The sequence below is a fragment of the Sturnira hondurensis genome, unplaced genomic scaffold, assembly GCF_014824575.4.
Source record: "Sturnira hondurensis isolate 20B ecotype Veracruz unplaced genomic scaffold, ASM1482457v3 Scaffold0018493, whole genome shotgun sequence".
In the NCBI taxonomy this organism is placed as follows: Eukaryota; Metazoa; Chordata; class Mammalia; order Chiroptera; family Phyllostomidae; genus Sturnira; species Sturnira hondurensis.
In genome coordinates this window covers 2866039-2889298 of record NW_028091124.1, presented here as the reverse complement: position 1 = coordinate 2889298, position 23260 = coordinate 2866039, and the positions used below count along the sequence as shown (strand labels likewise).

General features: G+C 57.9%; 1 protein-coding gene across 10 annotated transcripts in view; it reads left to right on the top strand.

The window, feature by feature from the left end:
- AGAP1 (ArfGAP with GTPase domain, ankyrin repeat and PH domain 1) overlaps window positions 1-23260 on the top strand; it is a 391784-nt gene that overhangs the window by 264848 nt on the left and 103676 nt on the right. For 8 of the 10 annotated variants that reach the window (XM_037069292.1, XM_037069291.1, XM_037069290.1 and 5 more), the window contains one exon: window positions 9149-9307. The exons of the other annotated variants lie outside the window; for them this stretch is intronic. In XM_037069292.1, coding sequence (XP_036925187.1) covers window positions 9149-9307 — 159 coding nt within the window. The remainder of the gene's footprint in view (window positions 1-9148; window positions 9308-23260) is intronic. 10 annotated transcript variants of the gene reach the window in all.

Here is a 23260-nt window from a genome sequence, read left to right as displayed (position 1 = left end):
CGGCAGCTTGGTAGAACACCTGGAAAGGAAAACCTGCCTGCTTGTGAGTTACTTGGCTGAAAACTAATCCAAAAATCAGTATCCTGGGATGATAATCAGCTTCCGTAAACCAGGCTTTGCTGGAGTAGGTTTTGATGGCTGGCTGTTCCATCAGCTTTTGTTTCAGTAAGTTTTATTTTCTCCTAGACTAAAATTTCAAGAAGGTGGCTACATCTGAAATGAAGACTGGCAGCGTCTTCGGCTTTTATGAGCAATGCGTTCTTACCGTGAGTCATTTCTGCGGACGTCTCTCCCACGGAGATTTGGGCAAATTGGTAGATTGTTTCCGTCGTTACATTGGAAACTCTTTGAGGCCGTCATTTCTCTTTCCGTGTCTCCCTTGCCTGGTTCTGTCGCCTGGCGATTATTTTTCCGTTAAGTAAATAATGGTATCACCGTCATGAGCGATGCGAGTGAGGAAGACGGGGGTGAGTGCCGTTTGCCGTCTCTTGGGGACAGTCCCTCCATGGGCGCACTCTCTGGTCAGGATCTTTGGGGCACAGTTGGAGTCACAGTCACACTCCCGTGTAAGGAAACCTTCGAGCATTTGAACTCTGCATGGGGTGTTCTTTGCCAGAAGAACTGGCCCAGGCATCTTGGTCCCTGCTGATCTCGGTTGAACACACGAGGGTGCCGGATGCCGGACGCCGAGCATGCACCTCTGAGAGGTCCCCACCAGTCACTAAAATTGCTTTAGAAACTGTTTTCCTCTCAAAAACATATGTTTGGTGAAGAAATACTGGGCCAGCCATTGACACGATGCTTTCAGGCCAAACGGCCCTCCCGGAAGAGCCGCTGTGGAAGAGGTGGGGGTGAGACGGGGGGCCCAGGGCCTTTGGAGGTGGGGGTCGCTGGCCTGGGCCTCGGCCTCGGCTGCAGTGGGGCCCCCAGGGGCCTTTTCTGCACCAGGCTCGAGCCCGGGGTGGCTCCCAAGCTGGAGGAGGAGTTTTTCAGGCATCGTGGCTCCCCGCCATCTCCAAACCACGTGTCGGTGCTTTGCCGTCTCTACTCACCCCAAGAAAACTTGTCTGTCTGGAAGGTTCCCAGTGACAGGTGAGCCCCCAAACATCCCGGCCCGCACACGCGCGGCCCGCTGTCACGTCGTCAGAGTTATGAGCGTGGGTGTCGCCCGGCGCTCTGTTCCCTTGGAAGAGGTGATTTGGTAAGGACCAGAGGGAGACGGGTGCCATGAGCTCTTCCAGTGGGGGGGTGGGGGTGGTGAGGGAGCCCTGCAGCTGCGTGGGCCTCCTCCCCGAAGGGGTTAGAAAATTCGATGGCAGCAGCACAACTCTGCCCCCAAACACCACAGTGAATTTCGTGCAGAACACACCAATCGCATTTATCGTGCAAAGGGGGAAGGGCGTTGCAGAGGTGGCGCGATTGTGCGCAATGAGGGAAGGCACCGGGCGAAGGAGCACGCCCAGAGGACTTCGCTCCAAGAAACACTGTTCACTGTTCCCTCGATCCTGCCACCTTGTCGTCTTGTCTGGGAGGAAACCCTTAGTTCCGTCCTGCTTTTGTGCGATGTTGCCGGACCCTGTTGTTACTGTACCACTCGCAACTCGCTCCTGTGGCCCAGACCAGGAATGAGTGGCAGCCGCGTGAGCATCACACTGGTGCACACCACGCACAGCGCGGACGTGCGGCCGGTGCTCCTGAAGCAGGTGAGCGGTCCAGGTGAGAAGGGCAGGTCCCACTCCACAGTGAGGAGCACGGTGCTGTGCACCTGGACAGAGCTGACCCTGACTTCGGGATAGGTATTCAGGCTCATATCTAAATGTAGTCACTTAAAGGAGAACTGACTTCTGTGTTTAACACACTCACCTCGAATGGCCCCTGATGGTGCTCTGCAGCTGTGCTGGGGTGGGGCATGGCCTGGTGACAGGATGTGAGCGGAGTCCCTGGTTCTCGCTCGTCCCTCCTCCCCGTCCTTTTAGCCACATGCCTCCGACAGCTCTGCCGTCACGGGCCATCCTGCCTTGGGTTTGGGGGCAGACTGGAAGTGGCAAGAGTATCGCGAGTTGTCCCTGCGCTCAGCTCTGTGCGCTGGGTGTCTGACAACCCCTCGGGGGCACAACTGTGTGGGCTGGTGCCAACCGAGGACAACCACAGTAGTAAACACTCACTCGGGGCAAACGGCAGCAACTTGCACTGAAGAAACGCCGTCCCAGGGACGCGTGAGTAAGATGCTCAGACTTGTTACTTACAGAGTCAAACAAAATTGGCAACATAGCCATTTCTAGCTTTTACTAGAGCTGAGCTATGGAGGAAAGGAAAGCCCGCTGTTGGCGAAGCTAGTAGCCGCTGGCACCTGCAGAGGCCTCACGGTTTATGAAGCACTTCGCGGACCCGAAGCCTGTGCCAGTCAGCCACGTGGGCGGCTCGTTATCACCGTCGTCATCACCATTTCATTGTTGTTATTTCCATTTGACAAACCACGAACTTGAAGTGTCTTCCAGACACCCTGGTCCCATCTTTTTCAGTTCACTGCTCGTTAAGAAAAGTAATGAGAAACATGTTCACGAGTCAGAAACACGTCGGTGGTGTTTGACCCAGTAACAACTCTCCTGGAGTTCTACCCTAAGGAAAAACCTGGAGGCAGGCGCCGTCTTCCGAGGCGCTGCCTGTCACCACGGGAAGCCGGGAGCCGCTGCAGAGGCGACCGGGAGTGGAGACACGGTGATATAAGTTATCTGCGTTCAGTCCATAAGATGCATATTTAAAATTACTAGGAAGATTATGGAACGGCGTCAGAGGTGGGAACCATGTCAAAGAAGTATGTTATGAAATGACACGCTCTCTGTAGTCATAAATCAAGAAAATGAACACTATCTGTAATATAGAGACTATTTATATAAGATGGGGTTTCTGTAGACTTGCAATGCGTGTGATTTTTATATATGTGTAAGAAGCTTGTATGATAGACTCCCTTTTTCCCCCTCCATGTCATAATTTGGGGGGGGGACGTCAGAATAAAACTAACCATCCCCACACTTCGGTCAGCAGCGCGTGTCGTGCTCCGGGACTTGACCTCTGAGCACAGCCGTGGTGTCATCCTCAGCAGCGGTCACGCCCACCCTCTCCACCAGCCTGTGGTCCGGTGCTCCTGCTTCCCGGTGAACAGCGGGGAAGATGCCTTACAGAGGAAGAGGCACAGCACCCGAGACACACGGGCCCCCGCCTCGGTAGCAGGCGCGCAGAACAGCTCCGCTTCTCTCTCACACACGCACACACACGCACGCACGCACGCACGCACCAACCACCCCTCACAGAGTCCCGGGCGTCTGCTGCCTCACGATAAGGGACTAAGTGTGTCCTCAGAGAGAACCCTCTTCTCCTGAAACCTGGGCTGCTGGACAGAGGAGAACAGGCGAATGGGCCTGCCCCCGGGCGCATTGCTGCTTTGAGTCCCACTCTTCACGGCGGTGCTGAGTCGCCCTCTTTCCAGGGCTGTGATTAGAGGGTGGGCCGGATGGCCACAGCCATGTTGGCAGTGCCTTGTGGCCTCCACGGTCCCACCCTGGTTCGGGCACACCTGGCCTTCCCGTTGCGCGTAGCGGGGGCGTGGTGCAGCATGGGTGCGCAGGGTGCCCCCGAGCTTTCCTGCGTGGCGGCTGCACAGGGGCCCTGCTGGGCCTGCTCGAGCGTCTGCTCTGTACGTGCCGCCGTCGTCGGTCCGCATCCTGTAGCCGGGACGTTTTCCTGATTCCAGAGCCCACGGTAGAAACAAGTTATGCTCGCTCGCTGGTGGAGCCCTCCTCCCCCCACCAGTCTCTCACTGTACTCGAACTGCCAGGTCCCGTCGCTGAGGGTCACTGCTCTTTCTCAGGCGGTTTGACCGATGGGTCGAATGCCGAGCACCGTTTTCCCGTTGAAGCCGTTGGTAAGTCAGGTTCTGGTTGTGAAGATGGACCAACGTGGGAACAGGCAGTGAGCAATGTGCATTTTAAAAGAAATGGTTGTTGATGAACCTGTACTTGGGCCTTATGAAAAGCCTGTTTCAGAGTGTGTGTGAGCAAACCGGAGCAGGCTATTTTTAATATAATAATCCTATAGCTTGAAACAGGAGCTCTGCCTTTGATTTCACTGGGAGGAGGAAAACGTTCAATAGAAGACCGGCATCTTTTTCATGCTTGTCCAAGATCAGTTCAGGCAACACACTGCTGTGCATTCAGATATGACTGCCGTATTCGCCTTGAAATGCAGATTGTCTAAGGAAAAATAGCATATGGTGGAGGTAAATACCTTTTCAAATCGGCTCGTGCGCTTCAGGGCTACTCAGAAAGCTAGAATTATTCCGTGGGAAGAATCTGGTGCTTTTGGCTCAGGGAAGCCTCACTAATCGGGGCACCCCTGAAGCACGCACACATCCATATCGAGGGGGGCCTGGACAGGATTAGCCCGGTAATGGGGCCACCCCTGCTGGCCCAGCCTGCAGCTCCATCCCTGCGTGGGGTTTGTGAGGAACCCGAGTGCGCCGGGAGGTCAGCCGTGTGTGTCATGGTGACACAGATGACGTCAGGGGACATACTGAGACAACTCCAGAGGTCCTTGTGTGACCCCTGTGAACACCAGGGTCCCATACTTTGTGGCGCCAACCGAGGCCCCCGGGCAGATGGACACGTGAGCCCTCCAGCACCGTTTCTGTGCGTGTTTGTCTGTGCAGCTTTGCTTTGGAGGAGGTGACATAAAGCGGGAATGGAGAGAGGAACAAGCTGCTGTCCTGCTCCCGTCAGGCGAGCCTGTCAGGGGAGCCTGGGGCCGTTCTGGGTGACACGGTACCCCTCTTTCCCTGCCGTTTCTTACGGAGACGGGTCAGTTCCCAAGTCTGAACTCGGCATACGGGGCCGCCCAGCAGGCGCCGTCCCCTGCCCCTCGTGTCTCCTCAGGGCCCCAGTGTCCCTCACCGTGTGTTTCGGCCACGTGTGGACCTGTCCGATCCTTCCTGCAGGACCAGACTGTGGCCTCCCTGAGGACAGGGACTCCTGTGCTGTGCCCGCCAGCAGGGGCTGACCGCGGCAAGACAAGGAAGTCCGGGGAGGGGGCAGGACTGGGCAGCTCTGAGTTGCCCTCCCTGCAAGGCAGCCAGCCTGCCAGTTTCCCGATGCCGAGGCTGCTGGGTCAGGGCTGATGATAGTTTCTTGGAAGCAGTGGCCGGAGGGTTGGCATTGTCCTGCACTAGCTCCCCAGGGCCAGCAGCCATGAGCCCGTGGGGAGGAAGCTGCTATCAGCAAACCCAGTCTTGTCGTGGGACATGAGCGAGCCTGCCCAGCCTTTGCCCAGGAAGAGGATGGGAATATCTCGACAACGAGCAGATCCACGCTCCTCTGGAGGAGGACGTTGTCTCTGTCACCCACGTGGCTCACTCAGCAGACAGTCCCGAACAGACCATCAGAAGAAAGGGGCGTCAGCACCCAGGCCCAAAGACAGGGGGAAATGTGAGGACTGGGGCTCCATCTCCCAGCTCCCCGTCTTCTCTCGCAGCCACGTGGACACAATACGAGGTCAAGGTGCGGGAGAGTGGCAGGCGGGGTGGGGCGTGGGGGGAAGCAAATTGTGCATCCCACTGGCTTCCTCTGGCATCCCCGTGCCTCTTGACCGTGGCCGTGAGTTAGATCCAGTTGTGAGACCTGCCTCCCCTGCTGCCAGTAGGGTTCTCAGAGTCCCTTCCCTCTGGGGACAGACAGAAAGACACACCTGCAAGGACAGTGGTTCCTGGCTATGCCAGGAGCTCCTCCCCTTTGTCCATACCCCAGCTTCAGAGCTCACGTCTCAGCCAGACCAGGGAGGCTCAGGAGCAAACAGATGGGTGTGCAGGCGGGGAGGAGCAAGTGTCTCCCTCCTGGGCGTCCCTGGGGCCCCGGGGTGGGGCGGGGCTTCTGCGCCCTGCCCTGCCCCGCCCCTGGCTCCACTGGCCGGGGCCATGCCACCGCCCGCAGCCCCGCTGGCCTGTGACTTCAGTCCTCCCAGCTCCTTCGTATTTACTTGTGATTCTGATGGCTGGGGAGCAAGAGTTCAGGCCTTTTGGTAAACACGCTTCTACGTAATCGGTGTAAGAAGTAGATTTCACAAGTCCGGGTAGGCATGGCCTCAGCGCTTCCTATCTGTGGGCTGTTGATGGCCACGTGGGTTCCAGATCCCCAGCTGCCCGCCCAGTGGCGGGGGGAGCTGCTGCCTAGGGCTCAGTGGGAACCCCGACGGTGGTCGGGGCCCCACCCTGCTTAGGTGGTGTGGATGGGAAGCCCTCAGCTCTCGGGGCAGGGAAGTCATGGCTCCTCCTCCCACAAACCAGAGCTCCAGGCCCTCGGCTGAGAGAGGAGCCCCTTCCTGTGAAAGGAGTTGCCCTTCCTTTCACAGGGGCAGCATGGGCCTCGAGTACTTGGCGGATAGAGTGACCCTAAATGTCACGTCTCCCTGATACGCTCAGAGGAATCTTCAAAAGAGAAAACTCCCTGAGCAGTCCCATCGAGGGCAGACATTGCCGGATGCATCTATATTTAAAAACAAAACAAAACGGACATCAGGGACAGCACACCTGACCAGTGAGCGAGGGACCTTCATTCAGGCACAGTGTGTGACACGTACACGAGATGTGTGTCAGCAGTTTGTGGGGTCGGCAAGGCTTCCCGTCAATAGGACACTGTATTAGTAGCTCAGTTTTAGGAGAGTCAAAAGTGACACGTGGATTGTTGCCTGTACTGGGGGTTCAGCACCCCCAAGCCCTGTATTAAGGGTCCACTGTGCTTTGGGTCTTGAACTTTGATCTTTTCCAGGCTAGTGGTGCGTGGTGTGGTGCTCTCCCATGGCACCAGGCGGCTGCTGGGAGAGGATTCTGCTCGTCTGTGGCTGCCGTGAGTGCGGACGGCGGGGCCGCTGGCACCCCGGAGCTCTGCAGGTTGGCCACAATAAGTGCGATGTGGACTTCCGGCATGCTCGGTGCCGAGGTGCAGCCCCGGCGGACGCCGGTGAGCGTGTGTAGTCAGCACAAATGCAGGCCCGGGGCTGCCAGGCCGCCTCACCTTTCCAGTGGAGCCGAGAGGCGCAGAGATTTTTTAGATGAAATCTCCCAAATTCTACTTTTGAAAAGAAGTTATCTTCTAAGCACAACAACTCTGTGAGTTCAACCAAGACTCCCGGCCACACGTGCGTGGACCTGCTTTACCCCCTAACAGTCCCTGTCCACGCCTCCGTGTTGCCGAAACACAGACCCGTCGTCCCTGTGGGGTGCACCCTGGTGAAGGGTGCTCAGTGTGGGGACTCAGTGTGGCTGCGGTCCGGAGACCCTCACAGGCCCAGGGCCCGCAGAAGCGGCTTTCCAAGGGATCGCGCAGTTGGGGCTCTTGTGCAGGCTCTGCGGCTGGACAGCCGGAGTAGGTCGTCCTGATGGGCGTTTCTTCACCCCCGAGACCCCCCTCTGCCTACCCGGGGGGCCCTCAGGAGCCAGACCCCAGAGCTGCGCCATCAGCCGGTCCCCGGATTGGGCCTGCACTTAGGATTCCATGAGACGACCAGCGAGAAGTGTGAAAGCCAGTGGGCAGTGTCACCTGGGACACCTGGGAGTGTGGACTTCTCCTTCCCCAACAGTGCACGTGTGGCCCTAAGGTGAACTTGTTGGCCTGAGACAATCTATTGGTTGGGTACCTCTGTGGGGACACAGCCTTCTCCAAAGTTCACGTGGACCAGGCTGTCCCACGCCTGGGGTATACTGGTCCCTGGGGTCTGGCCCAGAGCGGCGGTGGCCGGCACTTTGCCCGTAAACCGTGCCAGGAGGCTGCAGACTGTGGTCCTGGGAGCTGCTTCCCCGGGAGAAAGGCATTTGGGCTGGGGTGTCGCTGCAGCGTCATCAAACCCCAGATGGGCAGTCATTTCTGGTTTGCGGCATGTTTTGGCCTATGTGCCTAAAGCAAGGATAGGAGGAGGCTCTGTGGGCGGGTCCCAGGCTTTGTCGTGGCTCGCCGGCACGAAGGGAGGGCGCTGAGGGGAGGAAAGGATCATCCGCTGGACTTGCACCAAGACGCGGTGTCCCCGCGGGCCATGCGGGCTCGAGGGACGGGGCTCGGCAGTGGGGCCCGGTTCTCATGGTTGCTTCCCCCAGTTCTCTGTCTGTTCGTTTTCCTTTCATCCACCCTAGAAACGTTAGCAGCACTCGGAACCCTCTGCCTGCCAGGAATTCGGACAGGGCCTGGGAGCCCCGAGATCGGCTGCAGTTGCCGGGCGTGGGGATCAGCACCCCCTCCCCTCACCGGGAAAAGAGGGCCCACACCCACACCCACACCCTTTGGTTCAGAAGGGTTTCTTTTTAAAGCAGTTGAATACGTCATTGGAAACTTCATTGGTTCAGTTGGAGAAAAGTTTTTTTACAAATAACCTAATACCTTTGAAGGTCTGCATATAGACCGTACGAATTTGCTAGCAGCGAGGTGTGATGGCCCGAGCTTTAGAGCAGGCCCTTGGTTTGGAGTCCACACTCGGTGTGACCCGGCGGACAGCCACCTTGGTGCCGAGCGACTGGTTCAAATCACCACGCACACCGTGGCGGCACCCTCCCTCAGGAGCTCCTGCGCTGCGAAGCAGCCGAGGGGCGGGGCTTCCTCTGCTTCGTCTTTTACCCGGTTGAGGCGTCAGCCTTCCTTTCCACACTGTGTCTGGGAACTTCCATTTGTGTTGTCAAATCTGTCTTCACCGTGGAAATAGTCCCCTGCCCCCAAAACTGACTCCCAGTCGGCGACCATTTTCTTCTCTATTGATGCCAACACTGGGGCTCCCGGAGGACCCGCCTGGCTGGTTTTTCCATTAGGGGGTCTTCTGCCTGCGCCTCGGCTCCCTCCAGAGATGGTGGTCGTGCCGCGTGTCTGTCTTTTGGGTTGCTCTGGGCGCGGTCATCGGAGGCGTTAGGCCCCCTCACCAGGGTGTGCCAAGTGCTCGAGGTTCATTCTGCCCTCTCGCTCCCCCCAGTGTTTATCGGTGCGATGCCCCCACTTCCATGTGGGCAGGACAGTGGCTCTCGCCCATGGCCCGCTGTGTGCAGGCGCATGGGCCCCCAGACTCACTGGAGCCGGCTTCTGGGGTCTGCAGCCCCCGAGTGTTCACCTGGCTTGTTTGTTCCTAGGGACTGTCACTAGTGCGTCTGGGTCCCAGATGGCCAGCGGCGTCAGCCTGGGCTCCTTCAACAGCCGACCAGACGGCATGCAGCAGCGGTCCTACTCCGTTTCCAGTGCCGACCAGTGGAGCGAGGCTACAGTCATTGCAAACTCGGCCATCAGCAGTGGTAAGAGAGGACATGGCCCCGCGGCCCACTCACGGCCCTCGGGTGCAGGCCAGGGGCTGGACGCAGCACCCCGAGCTCTCCGCAGTCCACTGTGCGGGTGGCAGTGGGAGGGCAGCATGGCCACCCACACGCTTCACCTTCCGTCATGGAGCATTAGTCTGTGACAGCTGTGTTACCCACGCCAGCTCCTTTGTTCCTCTCCAGGACAGGGGGGAGTAGCTGTTCCACCCACTTGACAGATCTGGAAACTGAGGCTGCAGGAAGACAGGGCCAGGGGCTTACTCAGGGTCCTGGGACGCGGCAGCGGCAGCGGGGCAGAGAACAGCGGTTTTCTGCCCCTGACCATACTCGCTGCGCTGTGGCCTCTGCCCCCTGCACGGGTGCTCCTCTGTATCGTTTGGGGCGTTTTCCGTCAAAGGAAAACGCATGATTCGTTCTCCTGCGCCGTTTTCCAAGATTCCTGCTGTATCTCGGAGATCTTGGAGGCTCCCCCAACCTTTGCTGTGGGGCCAGCTTTTGGGGAGACATGTGCAGCCTGGAGACTGTCCTGCCATGTGTAAGGGGGACCTCAAAAGAACCCTGCGTGCGTCCTGGCCTGTGGAGGCCTGTGGAGGCCTGTTCCCCGTGGTTGGAGGCACCCCACTGTCGCCCGCCGTCTGCCAGATGGGGCTGGAGTGGTGTCAGCCTGGTGTTGTGATGCACAGGTGGCCAACCCTCGGGTCAAACCCCGTCCTCCACCTTGTTTATCCGGCCCGGCGCCGGGTTTCTACCTGGCAGAAGCACTGAGCTCTCACCTATTTAGGACGAGTCTCGCTCACATAGTGCTAACATTACATTTGAAGGCAACTGAGAGGCTGGCTGTCGCCGCCCGTGAACACCGTGTTTCTGTGGTCCCATGCCCAGCCTCAAAGAAGGACATCCCCAGAGAGAGCAAGGAGGAGACAAGGGGTCCAGAAAGGCCGGCCCCGGGAGGCCAGGTGGAGAGGGCCTGGGAAGGCGGCGGCTCAGCGTGGGCAGGGCCTGTCACCTGCACCAGCACCCCAGCCCCGGGAGGGGCCCGGGAGGTCTGGCAGGGCCTTCCCATACATGGGTGACGCAGTCACTGAGCACCCCCGCCCCCACCATTGTCCAGAGGCCTCGGCAGGCAGCCCCCACCTCTGTGAGCCTCTGTGTCCTCCTGGCTGCTGCAGGGAGTCCTTCCCTGCATGTGCAGCCCTCAGGTGCACAGCGCACACCTGCTCCGTGTCCCCTGTCCCGCGAGTCTGCTGTGGGCGGAGTGTGGCACCACCAGCCCATTGGAGATGCGGTGATTTTGCAGGTAGTGTTACAGGCTTGACGGGGTGTTTTCTGTCGCCATCTCTCTGCGGAGGTGTGCGCCTGCGTTGGCGGGTGGGAGGACCTGGGAGCCGGGGGTGTGTTCCTCACCGTGGCCCCTCCTTGTGAAGCACGGCCAGTGAGTGAGAGGCGCCGAGTCGCCCACACAGCCCAGTCAGAGTGCCTGCTTCTCCGCCCTGCTCTTCATGTGCTGTGGGGTTGCCAGAGGGGGGCGGTGGTCAGAAGACCAAACTCCTGAGAGCATCACCCCGCCCCGTCCTTCCCTGCACTTGGAGCATCTTTGTAGGGAAGGGGTCGGCAGCAACACGTGAATCTGGAATCCACCCCGTTCCAGCTTCCATCTGCACAGTCGCTGCCTGGCTCTCTCCCCCGGCAGCTCTTTGCCTCTGGCCACTCCTGTGTGTGGTGGCCGCACCCTGCCACCACATCCTGAAAGGTTGTCATGTCTGGCCCCTCGGACCCTCCCACGGAGGTTGCTTGCGGCACACGGGCATGCACACACCGCTCCACCAGAACGTGCGTGTGCAGGCGCCGTTGTCAAATGACAGAGCAATTCCTCGTGTGTCAGCGCCCTCGGGCCACCACTCTTCACTCGTGTAGCCATTTGTCGAAGACTGGTTAAGCACCCTACTGTGGCAGAGCTGGGACCCTGAACACGGGAGACCAGAAACCCAGGGCTGTGGCCCCGTCCCAGCCTGCTGTGGGGTGACGCTGAGAGAGAAGCTGGGCTGCAGCTGGTTAAGTGCAGCTGGTTAACTCGTGGGCCGAGTAACCAGGGGCACTGTCCCGAAGGAGCATCGAGCCTGGGTGATGCTTAAAGAGCCAGATGGACCTCTCCGTGCAAAACCACAGGAGGACGTTGTTACCGACATTGAGGCAGTTTGGACCGAGACCCGAGACCCGGAGAGGAGGCCAGGGGAGGGGCAGGAACGAGGAGCTGCAGCGGGATGGGAGGTGGGAGGTGTGAGCGGAGAAGAGCCCAGAATGGCAACATTGACCAACTCCCTGTTTTAACACGGACAGCTGACGTTTCAAACGGCACAACCCAGAAAGGTGGCAGAAGTGCTGTCCCTCCAGGTTCCCGGAAGGCTTCTTCCTTCGTGCCGGTGATCTCTAAGTATCAGTGGGTGTCGTGCCGAGCACGCTGAATGGGAACCGGGGCAGGGATAATGGTGAGAGCCACTGTCCGTTGGGGCTTTCCTCTGGACCACGCCGTCTGGCCCTCAGGGAGCAGACGCTGCCGTGGGCTCCCTCTGCCTGATGGGCAGACGCTGGCACCGAGAGATTCAGTGACGCTTGTCTGGAGTCCCATCCAGCAAGGGCAGGAATGCAGACTCAGGTGGCCTCATTCCAGGCCTCAGCTGTACGGCAGAGGTACTGCCTAGACAGGCAGCAGCAGCGCCCCCTGGGGGCTGGCCGGGAACATAGACTCTCAGGATCGGTTCAGACCCACTACGTGCGTGCAGAACAGGTGGAGCTCGGTGCTGTGAGTGGTCTCCAGCCCTCCACGGACAGATGCTCAAGCTGGAACACAACCCTCTTAGCTGCTTCTTCTCAAGCTGGCCTTGGACCACGTGATGTCGGGCAGCACTTGGGAGCTGGCTGCGATGCAGTGTCCAGGCCCCCCCAGCCGCACCCCCCTGCCCCGTGATTTGCTGGATCGGAGCTGTNCAGGAATGCAGACTCAGGTGGCCTCATTCCAGGCCTCAGCTGTACGGCAGAGGTACTGCCTAGACAGGCAGCAGCAGCGCCCCCTGGGGGCTGGCCGGGAACATAGACTCTCAGGATCGGTTCAGACCCACTACGTGCGTGCAGAACAGGTGGAGCTCGGTGCTGTGCGTGGTCTCCAGCCCTCCACGGACAGATGCTCAAGCTGGAACACAGCCCTCTTAGCTTCTTCTTCTCAAGCTGGCCTTGGACCACGTGATGTCGGGCAGCACTTGGGAGCTGGCTGCGATGCAGTGTCCAGGCCCCCCCCAGCCGCACCCCCCTGCCCCGTGATTTGCTGGATCGGAGCTGTGTTACCAAGGTCCCCAGGCTGTTCAGTTCTCCCGGGGGGGGGGGGGGGTGGTTTGAAGCCCTGTCTGCCTGTGGTGGGGGTAGGGTCCCGGCCTCCCGCCTTCTTGGGTTTGGCCAAGCGGCCAGACGCAAGCCATCTTTAATGAACACCAGGGCACAGGATCTGACGGGCGACTTGAAGAAAGCGCATTTGTGAGCGGATTTCAAGGCCTCCACTCGAGCACCAGCGTCCCCTTCCGCGCGTGGAAAATAGCCCCGGAAGACACAAACAGGATGGAGCGCTGTCTGCAGCAGTTTCCTTTTTAAGTGGCCGTGGATGCAGACCCCGCCCTTTTTTTTAATCATTTTTATCTCTACCCTGAGTCTCCGGTTTGGATGTTGCCGTCATGAAAAGCCTGCGCGGCGCTAGCAGCAGGGACGAGAGAAGCTAAGCAGCTTTTGAATTCAAATGCCCATGAATCAGTGAATATGCTTTTATTGTAAAACCTAATAATAATAACAACATTGAGATCCCATTTTTCTCCGGCCCGGTGTCCGCACTAAATTAAGACTTTGGCTCCAGAGAACTTTTCAAAGTCTTCCCCACTAGACGCAGAGGTGCCCCGGGGGTTTGTGTCTTCTAGCAGCTGCGAGCAACTCCTAATGAGACAGATCACTTTGTAGTGTGCAAACCCGCAAAACAGGCGGCTCTGGTTAAATTAGGGGGGGAGAGAGGAGGAAGCCGCTCCGCGCCCTGGAATTCCCCACTGCTTTACCACCACGACCGCTCTCAGGTTTTACATTTAAGTGCCTGTGGTTTAAAATTAAATGTCTAATGTAATTTGGCGTTGCGAACAGGAGGCCGCATCTGCCCTCGGAGAAAATCCAGACAGCTCCGTTCGGGGTTTCAAATTGCCGTCTGCAGCCTGCAGGCAGCGCGGGCGGCGCGGTCCCCCTCCGTGGGGCGCCACACGCGGCCCAGCGTAATTCTTTAAGCGCAGGGACATATTCATCTTGGGCCTCTGCATTGAGAAAGGCCGTTCCTGTAGTACATGAAAAATTAATTTTTTAACATTTTTTCTCACTCCCCTAAGTGTTTGACAGAAGTAATTTTTGCAGCGAGAGAGAATAAAAACTGGTGGCTGTAAATTCCTGTCCGGAACCTCTTGTGCAGATCCTTTACGGACCCAGAATTGATCTGCACGTCAGAGCCTGTTGTGGCTCCGACTGTTCATCACCGTAATGGCAGCGGGGGGCCGCGCGCACCCACTCGTAATCCCGGGGAAAGGCGCTGGTGTCTGCAGGTGGTGGGGGCGGTGGGGCTTCATTGACAGATGCGGAACAATTATGTCCACACCCGCCATTGGCTCAGGGTTTTCTCCAATCTTATTGGGAGCGTGTGATTTGTTTTGGATTAATCATTTTCCCTATAGGTAATTCTGTCCAGAAGTGCAAGCCCAGGGTTAGCATCGCCGTGGGGAGCGGGGCGGGGGGACTCCCGGGGGTCATTTGTAGCGACCTGGCTGTCGTAGCTCACGCCAAGGCTGACCGCCCGCACGCTGCATCACACCTGCTCTGGGCCCCTGGGTGCCGGAGGCTGGGAGGGCCGGCCTTGGCCCCAGTGCCTCAACTGTGACTATTGTCGGGACAGCCAGGCTTCCCCGCCTCCTGACTGGCAGGTGGTTCTGCGGGCCCCACCCCCTGCGCCGATTGCTTCCTTCCGACTGTTCATCATCTTCCGCACTGACTGGCCATCACCGTCAATATCACATTGCTTCAAATGACTCTGGAGCGGCCCGCCTCCACCAGGCCATTGCCCGGCCTTGTCATCACGGAGCGTAAACCCATATCCATCTTTCCTCTTGTACGGGGGGGGGGGGAGGCACGAGTGCTCACACTCACTCCTGCTGGCTGGCACGTCGCCTGCCTTCCCGTCAGCATCTGTGGCAGGCAGGTGCCGGACTGCGAGGCCTTTGAGGTGTTGCTCACGTGGATATATTTTTCCCCATGCGGAGCACGTTTGTTCATGGTTGTTCAAAGGACAGCTGGGAAAAACCAGTCCCCGCTGTGGCACCGCCTGCTGTTTGTCCCTCCCCCCAGAGCTGGCCCTGGGCAGGGGTGGGGGGTCAGCACCCTGCGTTTGAGATTCCAAGCACGTGTTTTGACTGTGGGTCATCCCCAGGCTGCTCGATGTCAGACCATCGGTTTTAACTTGGACATTCTGAGTGCTTTGTTCTCTCCTTGGATAGTATGCTGTCAATTCTAGTAGGTGACCAGCAGGTGGTGGTAGTGTGACCCTCTCGCCAGGAGATTTAGGTGGTAGGGGGGTTTTAATGAGGGGCAAGGGGGAACCCATCGCACGGGCTGTCAGGGTGTTACCTGCCTCTGCATCTTGAGGGAGCCTGACTTCTCGCTCTCGTTTCCTGAGAACCGTCACCCCTGTCTGATCATGGAGATTCCAAAGGACTGGGAAGATGAAGACCACACTCACGAGTAGATGGAATTCAAAGCCAGGTCTGTTTGATTCCAGAGCTTATCACACACCCCTTTCTGCTATTTCCGTAGAGAAACAGATACTTCACATTAAAACATTGTGTTACAAAAGTTGTTTATCTTCTTACAAAGCTTGCTTTATAAGGACATGGACTATAGATAGACTTGTCCCCTTCTCTTGCTTATCCTGAACTTTCCTTTCATCGTCGGTTCGCCCCAAATCTTGACTGGCGTTCAGAAACCCTTCCCTGGGGTTTGCCGTCCACCTTCCGCTCCGCTCTGTGTTAAAGGGCCCGTGGGCTCTCATCTCTCAAAGCTGGGCACTCCCTGCCTCAGCCGCCGCGGTCTGTTCCCCTCCCCAGCTCATCGCCTAATTAAAGGGATGACCCCGGCCCCTCGCTCGGCTCGGAGCCTGCTTTCCTCTCCACACGCTGTGGAGGAGAAAGCCGGCGCCTCCTAGGGTGACTGGCCGCAGGGGGGAAAGGTACGTTTTTCTTCCTCCCGATCAGACTTTCTGTTCTTTGTACTTTATCTCCTTAGTTCCTTCCCATCAGCTATTTCTAGCAGCAGGTGCTGGCCGGGGGGGCGCTGCCCCCAGCGTCGGATCTGGGGGAACCGCATCTTGTGCCTGCCAACCAGCGGTTCTCGCCTTCCTGGCAGAAGTCGGGAAATCCTTTAAAACAGATGGCCGAGGGGGGTGCTGCTGCCTGCAGCCACAGCGCCCAGACCGCATCTCTGGGCCCCTCAGGCCCTCAGCCTCTTCTCTGGACCAGTGGTTGTCTAGGCGTGATTCTGCCCCCCCCCCCCTCCCAGGGGCATTTAATGATATCTGGAGATGGTCTTGGGGCATCACAGCCGGCAAGGGGGATGTGCTGCTGGAATCTGGTGGGCAGAGGCCGGAGGGGCTTCTAAGTAACTCTGTGTGCGGGGGCGCCCCTCACCACCAAGAAGGGTGCAGCCCTGGAAGCTGAGGCCCAGACACCCTGCTCCAGGCCACGAGGGCGCAGCTCTGTGGTCCCGCCCGGCCCCCGTCTCTAGGCCCTGCCGTGAGCCGATGCCCTTCCTGAAGAGAAGGGAGCGTGTCTCTGCTCCTGAGAAGGTGGCTGCAGCCGTCCAAGGCAGGCCCCCTGTGCAGCGAGCCCCTCAGCTCTGCAGGCCGCCCCCAAGGCAGAGTCCTCTGGCTCCGGCCGGTTTCGATGGAGTACATGGCGCCCAAGGAGGCTCGCTCCTTGGGATGAGAGTCGTGCCAGCCCCTTTCAGGCGAGGAAACTGAGGGGCAGGCAGCTGCATGCTCACAGCAGGTCAGCCACCAGGGCTGCTCCTGACCCAGGCTGTGTCTTAGGGGTCGCTGGGCTGTGCTCATGGCCACCAAGACCACGGCCTGAGGCGGGTGTTCCCGCCAGCCCCCGTTGGGGGTCAGGTGGCCCCACTGTCGGGCTGAACTCCTGGTACCTGTGTGAGGTCACGCGGGCGGCACCTGTGGACAGGCGGCATCCTGGCACCCTCCACGTGTGAAGGCCACAGCGCGGGCGAGGCTGCCTCGGGAGAGTTGGGCATGGGAGTACGGCCCGGGGAGCCAGCTGCACGCTGCGAGGCAGGGCGCCGAGCTCAGCGGGCAGACTCCACACAGCGCTTCTGCCCAGACGGTACCGAGAGCCACAGCACTGGGGCGGTGGGAGGCCCTGGCCCGCTTGGCTCAGCTCTGCCCAGACCGCTCTGGGCACGTGGGATTCTCTTGTGGGGCCACTTTTCCAGAAGGGTGTTGGTAAACCGGGAGGGTCCAGAGCAGTGGGCAGGGAGGTGGGGAAAGGTCAGAAGCCCACATCACATGGGAGGGACCGAAGGATCAGGGTGCCAGCTCCCGGGGGCTTGAACCTGGCTGTGCGGCTGCAGTTCCTGGGGCCAGGGGCTGGGGCGGGAGNGGCTGTGCTCATGGCCACCAAGACCACGGCCTGAGGCGGGTGTTCCCGCCAGCCCCCGTTGGGGGTCAGGTGGCCCCACTGTCGGGCTGAACTCCTGGTACCTGTGTGAGGTCACGCGGGCGGCACCTGTGGACAGGCGCATCCTGGCACCCTCCACGTGTGAAGGCCACGGCGCGGGTGAGGCTGCCTCGGGAGGCCCTGGCCAGCTTGGCTCAGCTCTGCCCAGACCGCTCTGGGCACGTGGGATTCTCTTGTGGGGCCACTTTTCCAGAAGGGTGTTGGTAAACCAGGAGGGTCCAGAGCAGTGGGCAGGGAGGTGGGGAAAGGTCAGAAGCGCACATCACATGGGAGGGACCGAAGGACCAGGGTGCCAGCTCCCGGGGGCTTGAACCTGGCTGTGCGGCTGCAGTTCCTGGGGCCAGGGGCTGGGGCGGGAGGAGTCGGGGCCCTGGAATGTCCCCCAGGTGTCACGTCCAGCCAGGGTGGAGGTCTCTGAGGGTGCAAACCATGTGTGTGGACCGTGGTTATGAGTGAGAAACAGGAGCTTGTTCTGTGTACTTCCAGAGAACAGAGCTGGGAGCGCTGGGCCCAAGTTACAGGAAGGAAGGTTCTGAAACAGTAGCGGAAAGCAGTCCGATACAACGTGACGTTTCCAGACGACTGTTTCGGGTGTTTGCTCTGCTTTCTCCTGCGAGCAGCGGCCTCACTGTGCCTCATCCGAATAATAGGAGAGGGACTCGCCCGCCCTCCCAGCCCCGCCCCAGGCTGCAGTATCTGACCCACTGCCCCTGTGCTCTTGTCCCCGTAAAGGGCCATCCCTGCTGGCTCTAGGCCCAGGGCTCTGCCTCTGCAGTCACCCATGTCTCTGCCGTCCCACCGCCATCTCTCCAGCCGTGAGGTCGTTCCTCGGGGCACTCAGGCCCACTCGGGCGTCTCGTCCTGCAACGTGCCCTCCGTGGCGTCCATCTCTTTCTTGGCTTGCCTTCCTCGCACGCTTTTCCAGTCCAATCTCTGTCCCCACTGGCCCCTTTCTCTCTGACCCATGCCAGCCCGTGTCCCACCCAGCACTGAGCAAACACCCACGACCAGACCGGCTACCTCATCAGTCCCGAGGTTCCCTTTGGGGGACCTCTGAGTCCCCCATTGCTCTCTGAGCGCAGCAAACCTGCTGACCACTTCATCCTGCTTAAACCCTCATGGCTCCTGTGATGACACATTCTTGGGGGCTTCCTCCTGTCACCGTCCTCTGCTAGACTCAGTCCCTGACACCACGTAGGGTGCAGCCTTCTCCCCTCTCTGCACGAACTCCTTGGAAGTCTCTAAAGTTCATATGCCAGCCTTGACCTCTGGCTCCTGCGTCGAACTTGGAAGGCTGTTGACAGCTCACGTTCAGTGTGTTCAGAGCAGAACTGCAGATTTCATTCTGAAAACATGTGTTCTCGCAAGCCCTCCCCGCTCCATGTTCATCCTCCCAGCAGCTCAGGGTCACAGTCGCCTCCTCGCACCTCGTGGGACCAGCGCATGCGGTTGATGCCCTCCACTCGACCTCCTGTAATACCCACGGGGCTGCCCCTCCCCTCCCCTCCCTCGCCGGTCCCCGAATCCCACTGCCACTGTGCCTGCGCGGTCCTAGCTCACCTCCGGCCTCTCACCCTCGCCTCCCTGAAGGATGCCAGGCTCCTCCTGGCCAAACGGAGATCAGTCAGATACGAAGCTCCCTGCACGACACTTCAGCGGCTTCTCCTGCACACAGAGTGTGCTCCTGGTATTTTCTGTCTGCCCGATGAGCCCCCACACCCCCACTGGTATAGCCCCTGATGTGTCTGGTGCACCGTCTCGATGGCTCATCTCCTGAAAGCCCACACCACACCAGATGGCCCATCCCGCCCCATTCTGCCGAGGTCCCCAGGCTTCCTCTTCTCCGTGCTTTATGGAGACCTGGCTTACGCAGCCCGCCTGCTCGTTCCCTACCCAATCAGAAGGGGGCACCCTGCCCCCACTTGCTCTCCCATCACCAAGTTGTTTTGTCACCCTGCGTTCACTGAAACACCCCCAAAGAGGGACTGGCCTCAGGGCGGCAAGGGGGAACATGGAGGCTAGCGAAATGAGCCCCGAGGCCTCTGCCAGTTTCTGGGAGGGAATTCGTTGAGTGCTAAGACTGAGTACCTTTTTCACACGACGCTTTGGTGGTGGTCCGGAAGCCGTTTCCAAGTGCAGCCGGCACCCCCACGCACAGAGCGAGCAGGTGGCCGAGGGTGGGTACAGCTCCTGGCGCCCACGGGGGACCGTCAGCAGCACCTCGCACAGCGTTCAGAGTAATTACTGGAGTTTAAACATGAGTTTCCGACTTGAGAGTGCCCCCACCCACTCCAGAATCCCAGGGTACCCCAGTGCTAAGTAGGGGCGGTCTAATCTGCACCTCCTAGTGGTTGACTATTCAGTTTCACTTGTCACAAATGCTTGTGGGCCCTTGCTGTGTGTCCCTCAAGGCCTGGCCCCCACCTTGGGGCAGGGATCGTAACCACAGTCCCAGCCTCTGGAGGGCAGACAGGTGATAGGAGTAAAGAAGTCAAGTGGGAGAAGGGAAGGGCGGGTGGGCAGTGGCTCAGGCATCCTGTCTGCTTCCTGAAACGCAGCCTGGCACGAGTGTGCGTGTCACTGAGCACATTTCTCCACGGAGACAGGAGCACTTTTGTAGGAAGCACGGTACCACGGGTGTGGCACCCAGGGCGTGTTTGGAAGCGGCCCCAGAGAAGACAGCTGCGGATTGGCCCCCTAACACTGAGAACTCGAATGCTAGAGGGCCCAGCTGCTGTCCCTGGGTGGGAATGAGGGCTGTGCAGCCAGGGGGCACGAGAGGCATGACGTCAGGAGCTTTGGGGGCTGGGGGAATGGCCAGGGGAGGGAGCTGGAGGTGGGGCATCAGGAGGGAAGGGGGTTAGAGCCAGGCGGGGAAGGCTTCGAGGGGGGCCCTGTGAAGGTTGGGGCCTGAGCCTGCAGTCGAGCGCCCTTGCAGTTCTGGGGAGGACAGTGACGGTGAGGTGACAGCGGTGTCGTCTGATGTGTAGACAGCAGGCGCTGGGCCAGGCATGGCTGGGAGGGAGCAGAGCCATCCGAGGTGGGCCGCCCTCCCTTGATCAGGACATCTGGGGGCCTCCTGCATGAGCGTCACTGCTTGGGTCTCTCGTCCCGGTGGCATCTTCAGTGACGTCATTTCTCATTGGCCTCAGTGCAGCCAATTTCCTAAATTACAGAAATCTACAGTTTTACAGAATCACTTAGTGTTTTATTTCCTTTGGTCCCTACAGGTTTGGTTGTAAAGTTTGAATTTTAAGATAATTTTTTTGTTTTGGATAGTTTTTAAATATTTTATTTATTTATCTTTAGAGGTGAAGTGAAGGAGAGAAGGCGAGAAACATCAATGTACAGTTGCCTCTCCTGCGTCCCCTGCTGGGAACTGGCCTGCAACCCAGGCATGTGCCCTGACTGGGAATCAAACCGCAATCCTTTGGTTCACAGGCCCATGCTCAATCCACTGAGCTACACCAGCCAGGGTGAATAGTTTTTTTTTTTATTGTATTTTTTCTCATGACTGTTTACCCCCTATACTCTATTCCATCTCCCGCCCTACCCATCCCCCCAAAATCACCACAAGAGTAATTTTTTTCTAAGATAAAAGCACCATTTATTACCCCAGCATGATATCACATATGGGTAGAGCAATACCCAAAGACCCATCAGGAAGATACACTGTTTCTCCAACTGGAGAGAAAATTTAAGTAAGTTTTTGTATTTATAACATTAACACAGCTAGTTTTATAATGTTGTATATCTTAAATAATATATAGGACTTTTCCTCGTGGTTTCCTGCCACTCTTGAGCTGGGAGTGTGTTTACCTTGCATTTCTGTGGTTTGCTCAGCGTCACAGCCTGAGGATCGAGGGGGTTAAGAAACTGCAATCACACTGTCTCCTCAGCAACTCTGGCAACTCTGAGAATGCAGTTTGGTCGGATGCTTCCCAGTTCTTCCCTTGCCTCCCATCATAAGTTTGTAAACACGTGCCGAGAGGGAAGGGCCAAAGGGCTTGCAAATGATGGGTGGCAGGAAGAAAGGAGTAGAAGCTATGAGGGGGTTAGAAATGTGTGTGTGTGTGTGTGTGTGTGTGGGAGGGAGGGAGAGGGAGGGTGTCGTTGATGGGTGGGTAGCTGCGAGGTGCTTGATGAGGGTCTTTCTCCAACCCTCTGTGTGTTTCTGTTAGCGCCAGGTGGTGCCTTGCTTGCGTGTTCTTAAACTTACTGCCATGCATCTGTCTTTCACTACATCTTTGCTTTATTATCTGACAGATAAGATTATTAACAAAAAGTGATATTAATATTAATTATGCAATGATACTAAAAATTTTATATCATGGAGAAACAGATGGTTATTTCAAATGACTTAAAATTTTCCTTTTTTCTGGGAAGAAACATTTACAGATATTTAGTTATAAATGCTATTTTAATTGCTACATTATCTCTGCACTGGGACTTTAAAATCTTATTGCAGCATCAGGTCGGTGTTCCTGTGTATAGTTCAGAGTCTCTTAAAATGCGCTCTTACAGGGAGGCAGTGACAGTCACACTGACACGCAGTCCGGGCACTTCACGTGGCCGTAAGTGCACCCCGCAGTCCCACACCCTCAGGTCCCCCGGGGCCGTCGTGCTCGCCGCGTCTCCCGGACGACCTCAGTGGTTATCTTTGCCCCTAAGCACTCCGTGTTTCCGTGGTGTTTGTCGATGAACACTTCCTAGCTGGACTCTGAAATCGTGACTGATACCACCGTGACTACTTTAGAAATATTTGCAACATACCGTATAACTAGCAAAGCCATTGCTCCGTGGAGCTCACAGTGTTAAGCTCGTTCACCAGAGAGTGGCGCCCCCACTTCAGCCAGCTGTCCAGCCTCTGCTCCCTTCATGTCCCAGTCTGCTCGGTGCAGGGGGCAGGCCAGGCCTCCGCTGCCCGGATGAGGCTGCCTCCGCGGCCGGTCTGGCGGCTGTGCTCCTCAGACAGCACAGCGTGCAGGGAGGCCTCTGTCCAGAAGGGCCACTCCCCGTCTCTGTGCAAGATGCCTTTACAGTGGGGCGCAGAGGAAATTGAAGTCCAGGGGCACGTCAGGCCCCCATCAATCAGCAGGCCGCAGCAGCGCCAGGCAGAACCACGGGTCAGGCCCTGAGATGAGATTTGCGAGGCTGCGCATCCACCCAGGCCACGCATTCTGGAGATATTGCCGCACGTGAGACCATCTGCAGCCGTCAGGGTTCGGGTTATTACCTGGGCCGGCCCCTGGCGCTCACGCTCCACCCCCCTCCGGGGGCGCCAGCAACACAGCCAGCCAGACGGCGAGCAATCCAGTCCCCTTGGTATGAGTTCCTGGACAATTGCTTCGTTTGAAAAAACAATTTATTTCTTTCAAACAATACCCCTTTTTTTCCTTAAAGTTGCATTCATTATGCTCTGTTTGATTTTCGAAATTCATATCGTCATTCAAGTACAGTCGTCTCCCTCCCCCCTCTGCTCCTCCTGACGCATCAGTAAGAAGTACGCCGGCGTGAGAGCCCCCCGCCCGGCGCGTGGGCAGGATGCCCGTCTGGCACGCAGCGAGCCTGATGTTGGCATTGGGGGCACACGTTCCCACCTCCTTTCCTACCTCTTCCTTCTAGCACGTGCGTGAGCTCACGTTTCCCAACCCTAAGTTTTGCAGTATTATTGCTTTTTTTCCTCGATTACAAAACATTGCATTTTAGAAACATAAAAAAATATAGAGAAGTGTTTTGCTTTAAAAGCAAAAACTCCTAAAGTGTTGGTTGCAGGAGGGGCAGTGTATGCCTCTTCCAGTCCGTGTTCTTACTTATTTCCAAAAGTCGGGTTATGTCATAACTGGCTTCACCCGTTAACATGTTAAGTTTCTGCTCTGTGTAAAAACAGTTCAGAAGTTGGAAACACCCTCCATGAGCCGCCGCCGCAGGGGTCGGGTGCCTAAATTCTGGGGAGTTCCTACCAGGTGGTAGCGTGGAGCCTGGATTGCTTCCCGTGTACTGAGTTGGCGAACAGGTGCATGGGGTGGTTTCTGTACAATGAGGCACGTTTTGCGTCCTCACCGATAAACCGATTGATTTGGATATTCTGAGCCGCCTCCCGTGGGCAGGAGTGTTGGTTCTCCTC